At 40.0% G+C, this 10,439-nt stretch overlaps 1 protein-coding gene across 1 annotated transcript in view; it reads right to left on the bottom strand.

The window, feature by feature from the left end:
* Nucleotides 1-5,300: 5,300 nt before the first annotated feature.
* The window catches only part of calb2 (calbindin 2), a 36,466-nt gene continuing 31,327 nt past the window's right edge, over nucleotides 5,301-10,439 (bottom strand). Inside the window, exons 12-13 of the mRNA XM_031900836.1 lie at nucleotides 8,153-8,224; nucleotides 5,301-6,285 (exon numbers count right to left, since the gene is read on the bottom strand). Of these exons, the coding sequence (XP_031756696.1) occupies nucleotides 6,163-6,285; nucleotides 8,153-8,224 (195 nt within the window). The 3' untranslated portion in view covers nucleotides 5,301-6,162. The remainder of the gene's footprint in view (nucleotides 6,286-8,152; nucleotides 8,225-10,439) is intronic.

Below are 10,439 nucleotides of genomic sequence, written 5' to 3'. Positions count from 1 at the left end.
TGAGGTGAGGTATTACCTGATATAGAGAGCAGGGGGATAATCATGTTAGGGTCCCCATACATTGTAGCTGGCGATATCGGTCCCTTGGACCGATTCGGCAGCTTATCTGCCTGTGTAGGGGCAGAAACGAGGGGCCTGGCCAACCGATGTCTGGCCTGAAATTGGCCAGATATCGATCTGCCAGGTTAGAAAATTCAGTCGGATCGACTGCCCCATTGCGGCCAATATAATTCGATCAAATTATTATTTTTTTTAACTACACACTTCCCGATATTGCCCACCCGTAGGTGGGGATATCGGGTGCAGATCTGCTCGCTTGGCGATCTCGCCAAGTGAGCAGATCTCAGCATGTATGGGGACCTTTAGGTTTCTATCACCTGTTAATGATAAATGGTTGCAGTGAGTAGGTTTTATGGGTGATGGTATGTTTGGGGTGTCTAATGTTAGTCTGACCTGTGTTTAAGGTAACTGAGAGTAACGCCTTAAAGGAGAAGCAAAGGCAAAGTCACTTGGGGGTGCCAAAATATTAGGTACCCCCAAGTGACTTGAATCGCCTACCTTTTACCCCGGGCTGGTGCCCCTGTACGGAGAGAACAGCACCAGCCCGGGGTAGCAGCAGTGCTTTCTCCTTCCTGTATCGCTCGCGCGCATGCGCAGTGGAGTGAAAAGCCAAACTTTAACAGAGAAGTCGCCCTTTCACTCTACTGCGCATGCGCCTATTGTGTTAGTCTTAGCGAAATGAAGCCGGAAGGAGGAAGCGCATCGCTCCAGGTACTCCGTGCTGTTTTCTCCTAACAGGGGCACCAGCCCAGGGTACAAGGTAAGCGATTAAAGTCACTTGGGGGTGCTTAACATTTTAGCAGCCCCAAGTGACTTAGCCTTTACTTCTCCTTTAAAGCCACGTCCCAGAGTCAGTTGCAGCTGAGAGTGCTGTTTTCATGACACTCGGGCTGATTTACTAATCCACGAACGGTCCGAAGGCGTCCGAATGCGTTTTTTTCGTAATGATCGGTCCTATGGGAGGCTTCCAAAATCATGCAAAGTCTGAAAGTTTTGCCCGCCGGTTACAAGCGCTCAATACGAAAAAGTCGCGACATTGTACGAGCAAATCGTAACAGCTACGAAAAAGTCGCGATAGTTTACGATAAAGTCGTAACGGCGACGAAAAATAGCAAAAAATACGAAAAAGTTGCAAAATGTTCGTTTCCAATCCGAATTTTTCCCATTCGGATTCGAATTCGTGGATTAGTAAATCAGCCCCTCAGTGTTTTCAGGCAGAATCGGGCTTTAAATACCCTAGCAAACAAGCATCAGTAAGGGAATTAGAAGGGAAAGTGAATATTGGGGCCTAAAAATAAATCTAAGCAATTAAAATACTAATAACTCTTAGGGGCACATTTATCAATGTACCAATTAGTACAATTACAAAAAAATTTTATTTTTTCTAATTTATAGAACTGTGCGTATTTTCTATGATTTTTTTGTTAATTTCGATTTTTTAAGTTTAATTTTTCGTGCTTTGCATCAGTTTGCGCAACAAAATTGTATTTGTTGCAACAAGTATAAAAGTTTTGTTATTCACTAAAGCTTCAGTATCGTGACTTTCCTTTGGCCAGGTTGGAGCTGCAGAGTGCCATTGAGTCCTATGGGAGGCTTCCAAAATCAAGCATTGAAGGTTCAGAAAGTCAGAAAGGTTCTCGCTCCGTTTATGATTGTTCGGATACAAAAAATTTTCGCGCTTTTAATTGGTACTTTGATAAATTTGCCCCTCGGTGTTTTCAGGTAGAATCGGGGCTTAAAGGAACAGTAACACCAAAAAATGAAAGTGTATAAAAGTAATAACAATATAATGTACTGTTGCCCTGCATTGCTACAACTGGTGTGTTTGCCTCAGAAAGACTACTATAGTTTATATGTTAGCTGCTGTGTAGCCATGGGGGCAGCCATTCAAAGGAGAAAAGGCACAGATTACGTAGCAGATAACAGATATGGGGCTTATCTACTAGTTATCTGCTATGTAACCTGTGCCTTTTCTCCTTTTTTCCAGCTTGAATGGCTGCCCCCATGGCTACACAGCAGCTTATTTATATAGTAGCTTTTCTGTAGCAAATACACCAGTTTTTTGCAGAGCAACAGCACATTATATTTTAAATACTTTAAAACACCTTAATTTTTTGATGTTACTGTTCCTTTAAATACCCTAGCAAACAAGCATCAGTAAGGAAATTAGAAGGGAAAGTGAATATTGGGGCCTAAAAATAAATCTAAATAAATTCGGTTTGGATACGATAATTTCTTAGGATCGCAAATATCACGAAAATGCTTATGAAAAATCGTATTAGTCACGATAATATCACATTGGCAATCCGAAAGTCACAAAATTTTTGTACGGAACAATTGTAAACAGTGGGAAAACCTTTCCAATTTTTTGCGCGCAAGCGTAAGGAAAAGTCGTGCAAGCGTAGGAAAAAGTTGCATGGGCGTTGAAAAAGTTGCGCAAGCGTCGAAAAATTTCGGAGCATTCGAGTCTTAGTAAATCTGCCCCTTAGAGTAGCTCTGCTTTAGTTTCTGGGGATTGCTAGAAAGTATTACCATATGCAGGCTGGAAATATGCAGAAGAAGGATAGTAATTAAAACCTACAAAATAAAACTTCAAAATACATACTAAAGACCAGTTAAACATTTGCTAATAGTATGTGAATCTATTACAAACTTTCACATTTAAAGGTAAAGTTCCACTTTAATAAGTGTCAGACATGTCAACTCCCCCATATTTGTCTGGAGACAAATTTAAGCTTTTCTTCCTTTGTCTCCTTCAGTAACAGGTCCATCCCAAATGAACAGAATCATCACCTGATATTGTCTAAAGCAGGGGAGCAGGGCAGGGGCAGACGGGGCAAAATGGGGTGGGACCAGTGGTTGAATATATATGTCCAGGATCACTTTGGCTGTGGGTTGGCATCTCTAAAGTGTCATGTTAACTTAGGTGCTTTTATGTAAAAATGAATAAGCCTAATATGGATGCTGTTCCTAGCTAGATAAGATTATTGGGAAGGAATCTTTGTGCAAAAAAATGTTACATGTGTGTTATTAACCCTTTGTCTTCCAACAACATACGTGTTACTGTCATCAATACAATATGTGCCTAACAATGCACTGTTTACAAAGCACTCTTTACTCAGCAAAACAACAAAAGGGAAAGGAATAAGGCAGATGACTGCAAAGTCATTCCCAGAAGTAATGCGCGGGGTGATAAATAGTCATCTGGCCATAGCCTGCCTGCCCTGGCCCTGCCCGATATGCATCTGTTTATATACCCATACCTGCACAATCTCTGACATCACTGAGTGGGTGGGGCTGGTGGGCACCTATAAATATAAGCTGCCAGAGGTGGAAGTGGGGCACTGTTAGGCTGTGGACAGGGAGGGCAGCAGGAGGGCTCAGCCCAAAACCAAAGGAAACCCAAATATGTTGTGCAAGTGTCAGCCCACATCACTGGTTTCCAGCTTTGTCATCAGGCATAGTTTAAAAAAAACAAGGTACATAAACATAGGTTCTGCCCACAGAAGCAGGGCCCAAAACACAGAATAGTTTAGCTGCAAGTGTCTTTTGGTGGACTGGGGGATTTTTTTATTTAAAGCATTTTTATTTCCCTATAGGCACCCGAGGCTGTCTCCTAAAGCTCCCACTCTAGACAAGGATTTCAATATAGATTACTGCCATTTGTTATATTAGGGTCAGGAAGAATTTTTTCCACCCTTAAAAGAAAGGATTTTGCCTCTGGATCAGCTAGGACAGCGCCCCCCACCTTTTCTGCACCACGGACCCATTTTAGCAAGACAATTTTTTCAAGGACCGCTGGGGGGGGGGGTCAAAGTGAAGAAAGCTTCCTGGGCTGTTGTCATGACTGTGTAAGACATCAGGGAGCCTGGGATCACAGGTAATTGGGACCTTTTTTATTGTCTTTGAAGCTATTATAGATTGCAGCCAGGACCAGAGGTGGCCCAGTTCAGCATAGCCCGCAGCCCGGTGGTTGGGGACACCTGAGCTAGGAGGTAGGCAAGTTTCATTTAGACAAAAAAGGTTGTCCCCAATGGACAACTATCAACCGCTTACTATGCTGCAGTTTCAGTACTTGTGATGGACAAGTCTCCCTAACAATAAAATACTACCAGTGCAACAGCCGTTCTTCCTGATTAATTAGGGAGGTTCTATATAAGAATTTAATTTTTATTATCCAGAAAAGTAAGCGTATCTCTGTGCATATTTAGATTTTTATGGGCCCTCCTACTAAAATTATTGTTTTGACAAGTTTTTGAGTAGTTTTTAATTAATGGCTGAACCTCCCACAGCACTTGTTGAAGTAGTATTACTTTGTAGGAATAAAGGTGACTTTGCCTCTATGTTTGGCAACCACTTACTTGACTTATCAGACATGCCTAATCTTGCAACTGGGATCTTGCCAAAGTGATTTCTGTACTTGGTATATTCTTTGTCTTTACTGAAAGTATGTTTCCCCAGTTGTTCTGTGCTCTAATAATTGTGCACAGAGATACAGTTAAAAAAAAATTGCTATTGTATCCCTTGTAGAAACAAGCTAAAAAGGCTGAGAACATTAATAAGACTGATTTCTGTTGCACTATTCTTTAAATAGGATACAGATTCAGTTTTCTTTTATGTTTCACTTTAGTTAGAATTACATCATCATTTCATTATAATTTGGCCCTGAACATCTTGAATAACTTGCCCACTATATGGAAACAGTTGAACAGAATCGGTATCTAATATGGAGACCTTCACTAAACAGCATGGCAACCCATCTCTTGTTTAAGAAATACAGATGCTAAGCACACACGAAGTTAGTAGAAATCATCACAGCAATACTATTATTCCACATTTCCAATGGCATTTACTGGGGGTGCCAAAATTTTAGGCACACCCCCCCCCCAAAGAGTGAAAAGCCAAACTTTAACAAAAAAGACGTCTTGTTCACTGTACTTTGGCCCTGTGTTCCCACATAAAGAAGACAGGAGGAAAAGGATCACTTGTTCGCAGCTACTCTGAGCTGGTGCGGGTTTCCTCTAACAGAAGCACCGACCTGGGGTTTAAGGTAAGTAAGGGTGCACTGAACCCTATATTATGGTATTCGGCAAACCCCAGAATCCTTGGGTATTGATTTGATTGTGTACTGTGTACTTAAAGTGGCAGGATGTATTTTGAATCCCAGTCCAACCCTGGTGCCCTGGGTAGCATTTCAAACTCTGAGAAAAGAAATGATAAAAAAAGAGCCACAGGCAATGCACTGGATCTGTCAGATTTATTCATTCTTTGGTAAACAGGTTAAACAAGCAAAACCCAAAAATAAAAGGATGCACTCTGTGGTAACCACAAGCTGATTAGAAAGGAGGCAAACCCCCCCATCTTAAACCCAGGAGAGCAGGTATCTAGTTTAGAGAAGCAGAAGGAGAGAGTGAGAGAGGAAAGAGAGAGTGCAGTAATATTGGAACATAGACAAGTGAATTGCCCACAGTGAGAGGTACCAGAGAGAACTAAGAATATGGAGATGTGAGTAAAATAAAGTGTTGGTTTGTGAGGCTGAAGGACGTGCATGGTTGCTTACTTTCTCACTACTTGGCTTCTGCCAATCAGCATGCTAGCAGTACAGTTGCTTTAGTTAGTTATCCATCTTTGCCATAAGAGATAGTGCCTAGAATATGGATTCCATATCCTACATACTGGGGTACCTTTAACATGTACAGGGATGTCAGCTTGTGGACTTCTAGCACCTGTACATCTAAACCAAACACTTTTCTCAGTCTCACTTTTCTCTCAAACACAGACACTCTAGTAGATCTCAGTTTTCTGCTTATCCAAACACACAAGTTGTTTTCATATGGAACTTAAACTGACATTTGCCAATCACTATACCCTTTCCTGAGGTCTCTTACTGACACACAAGAATTTGTATCCTACACAGTATTCCCCTTGTTAATAGACATTGTCATTACTATTGTCACCCTTTCACAATCAGTACTCTTATCTACCATCTCTTCACTTCTCTTTCATGCACAGTACTCTCTCCTCTCGCTTCTCAAGGGTAGGGTGGGGCAAGATACAGGAGCTCAGTGCAGTGCTGCTTGTGTAAGGAAGAATGGTCCCACACTACTTAAGGGAGGGAGAGTCATTGCAGAGTACAATCTCCAGCTCTTTGCGATACAGACGCCCCCCATCACACAGAGACATGATGCTTTGGCGGTAACCAGTTAGACTCTGGATATCCACATCCTGAAATGAGAACATCAGTACATTAACTGCAGTCTGGAATATATTGTTTTTCTCTCCTCTGTCATATTTGAGAGACACTCAAGACACGTTTGTCACCACCTGTGTTGTTTTTAGTGGGAACTACCTGTCATGCTTCTGCACAGGTCTGTGAATCACAGAATAAGCAAGGAATTATAGGCATTGGGGTCTTGGCTGGAGTAGAGATGGATTTTGCTACCTTGTTTTGAGAGTCAGGAAAGGAAGGCAGACAATAGAATGAAATAGATTCTGCCAACAGCATTTTACATTTATAAATAACTTCACATCTATAGTATAAATTGGAAACGTTGCCTAAAAATGTATTGTACAGGTATAGGACCCTTTATCCAGAATGCTCGGGACCAAGGGTATTCTGCATAAGGGGTCTTTCCGTAATTTGAATCTCCATACCTTAAGTCTACTAAAAAATCAATAAACCATTAATTAAACCCAGTAGGATTGTTTTGCATCCAATAAGGATTATTTATATCTTAGTTGGGATCAATTACATGGTACTGTTTTATTACTACAGAGAAAAAGGAAATCAGTTTAAAAATTCTGAATTATTTGATTAAAATGGAGTCTATGGGAGAGAGGCTTTCCGTAATTCGGAGCTTCCTGGATAATGGGTTTTCGGATAAGGGATCCCACACCTGTACTTATATATTTCATCTTTTTTATTATTTGGGTGGAGCTCCCCATAATAAAATTAGGGCTCAGGTTACAAAATAATATTCTTAAATGTTGAACAAGAATCACTGGTATATTAGCGTACATAATCTTTTGAGTTACTGGTGATTTGAACATAATCATTTATTGGTAAAATCAGTGGCATTTTACCATAAGGGCAACCCTTGGTTTCCATGTTGACTAGCGACCTGAGTTTGGCTTGGGGGTGGAGCAAAGGCAAAGCAATGGAGGGTCAGGACACTGTCCATGGTTTTCTTTTAGGTTCTGCAGTTAAATTAACTACAGTGTTATAACTATCATACAGAAGATCCTGAAAACGTGTGGTCACGGGTCTGCTGGTTACCCCTCCCCAGCCATTTCTGCAAACCAACTTTGCTTGCTCATCTGCTGCAAGTCAATAAAGAAGGGGCGTGGGCTATTGGTGATGTCTGCAAGCCAGGCCACTTCAAAGATATTTCTGGGGGTGGCAGCTTTGTTAAGTTATGCTACTGGTTATCGTCCTTCTGAGATTAATCATATGCATGTGTGTGTTTGCCTGTGAAAGGGAAATCAGAGCATAAGACTAATGCCAGACGAGGCGTAGGGCGGATATTTTCGGCAAGCGGAAAAGTGCTTGCTGAAAATTCTGCCCTACACCTCCTACATGTGCCTGCACCCGAATGAATGAGATATGCTCGGGTGCAGGCACATGTAGCTGATATACGCATGAAAACGCGGGATAATGCAGTAATAAAAAGTCTCACGTTTTCATGCGTATAACGGCTACATGTGCCTGCACCCGAGCGTATCTCATTCATTTGGGGTGCAGGCACATGTAGGAGGCGTAGGGCGGAATTTTTAGCAAGCGCTTTTCCACTTGCCAAAAAAAGCGCCCTACGCCTCGTCTGGCATTAGTCTTATGCTCTGATTTCCCTTTCACAGGCAAACACACACATGCATGTAGGAGGAGTAGGGCGGAATTTTCAGCAAGCGCTTTTCCACTTGCCAAAAAAAGCGCTCTACACCTCGTCTGGCATTAGCCTAAGTTTCAATGCGACAGGGGCTTATTTAAAAAAAAATATATATATATTAAAAAAAAAAAAAAAAATATATATATATATATATATATATTCTCTGTAAAGTTCCAAGGAATATATAAAGTATATTAATAAGAACTTACCTTTTTGTTTTTTTCAAAGAAATCTTTCAGCAAAGCATCCAGCTCATTTTCATCTATATAGCCACTCCCATCCTAAGGAAAATAGGACAACTCCATATTGAGTCTTGCAGTACATTTTCCAACATGTCACATTTTTATCCCATAAAGAGTCTATTTCAGTTTTTTAATCCAAGAGCCAGGAGTTCTCTGATGAGGTCATAATAAAATGCTCTTGGGAAAATACAGCGATAGAGTGATCAACCCATAATCATCCACTGTATCCAAAGATACAGTAGATGTGCAAAGTACATATCTGACATTATCTTTTCATGCAATTCATTTTTATAATGGGACAATGGTGGGAAGTATAATAAAAGGACAAGGAAGAAAACTTACATTATTTAAATAAAAAGAGAACAAAGAAAATGGAAGAGAAGAACAAAACAAGGGTAGTCAGAAGATGATGGCTGAGTTAAGATAGTTTCCATAATAAATACACAGATAGCAAACAAAATGCTATATAGATATTTATGACTCCTGGATTAGGTTTGGGATTTTGGATTTTTAGCAGTATTCGTATTCGGCCAAATCCAAGAGCCTGGATGAACTGAATTTGAACCCTACGTATTAAAAAAATGTAGGCATGCACTGAATCCAGGATAGGGTTTCATGTGCTGTGCCGAACTGGATCCTTAAAATCACGTGACTTTTCGTCATATAAACACAGAAATGTTTTTTACAGAAGAAATGTTTCACTGCACAGCGATTTTCTTTAAGCCCACCATTAGCCTAATTTAATTTGCATATGCCTGGATTCAGTTCAGCATTCAGCAAAATTTTTCATTAAGGATTTGGGGTTCGGTGGAATAGCACTTGCATTTTACCTACATTTTGCCTGGTTTCTGTGTCAGGGATTCTGGAGTTCGCCGAATACCACAATATATTTATATGGAACATATAAATATATTATTGTTGAATAAACTTTTTCAGTTTCGACTTAAGTTGAAGAGCGGCTTCTATTTTAGCTCACTATCTTATAATATATTTATAGATATGTACTTTGCACATTTTATGCAGAATTCACCGCTGTCTTGTCTGCTGCAAAGTGGCTTTTGTCTTTAACCCTTTCACTGCCAGACATTTTGGACAAAGCGGAACTTCTACTGCCAGACAGTTTTTGAACATTTTGCACTGTATCAATTTAGGGGCCTTTCCTCGGGGGGACTTTTAGTTTACCCAGGAATACAATATATTGTTTTTTCCAGGAGAACCTAAGCTTTTAAAATATGGTAGAATTTTTGTGTAATTCCAATTTTTTAACAAGATATAGGCTTCTAAATGTCTAAAAAAATGAAAACAAAAATATTTTCCATAATATAAAAAAAACTGACTTGGAAGGTCCCATGTCCCCTGAATGTGCCAATACCAAATATTTATAGTTTTATGGAGATTTATCACTTGTATAGGTCAAAAACTCCCAGCAGTACACTACCATATTTCCAAAGCACTGCTCCAGAAAGCTGCATACTTTAGATTTCAAGGCCAAAAATTAAACTAACAGAAGGTTTATCCCAGAAAATTATACATTTTTAGAAAGAACAGATTCTGGGGAATCGATAATAGGTAGAACTGTCTGTCTACTCCAAACTACCTAGTTGCAATGCTTTCCTAAAATTATAGTTTTTTATCAAAATTTGTGAAATTTTTTTAAAATTGCTTCAAAGCTTACAGACTATAGTATTTTATCTCCTACAGGTCATAAAGTAACCAGATAAAACAGCCTAAATATGAACGCCAGGGGTCCACTGAACAGTTTGATGCCCAATATGAATAGGTTTACCTAAGTATGTGGCATGTAGGGGCCCCAATGTGAACATACCCCCATATGATCTGTCATTTCTGTCATTTTAGCTTCTGCAAAATCAACACATTTACATCATTTTATGTAGAATAAAGCTACAAAAATATGTTCACCCCAGAAAGCCATATATTTGTGGAAAGTACACATCCCCTGAATTCAAAATGGGTACCCATGTCTTTCTACTCCAAAGTACCAATCTGCAAAGCTTTCCTTAAGTTGGCAATTTTGAAAACATTTCCAAAAATCCTCTCAAAGCTTCCAGTTTGCAGAATCTTATCTCCCACATATCATTAGTTACCAAGATAAAACACCCTAAATTTAAACGCCAGGGGTCCACTGAACAGCTTGATGCCCAATATGTATAGGTTTACCTAAGTATGTGGCATGTAGGGGCCCCAATGTGAACATACCCCAATATGATCAATCATTTCTGTTATTTCAGCTTCT

Source organism: Xenopus tropicalis, chromosome 4 (assembly GCF_000004195.4).
Source record: "Xenopus tropicalis strain Nigerian chromosome 4, UCB_Xtro_10.0, whole genome shotgun sequence".
In the NCBI taxonomy this organism is placed as follows: Eukaryota; Metazoa; Chordata; class Amphibia; order Anura; family Pipidae; genus Xenopus; species Xenopus tropicalis.
This window is presented reverse-complemented; position numbering and strand designations above follow the sequence as displayed.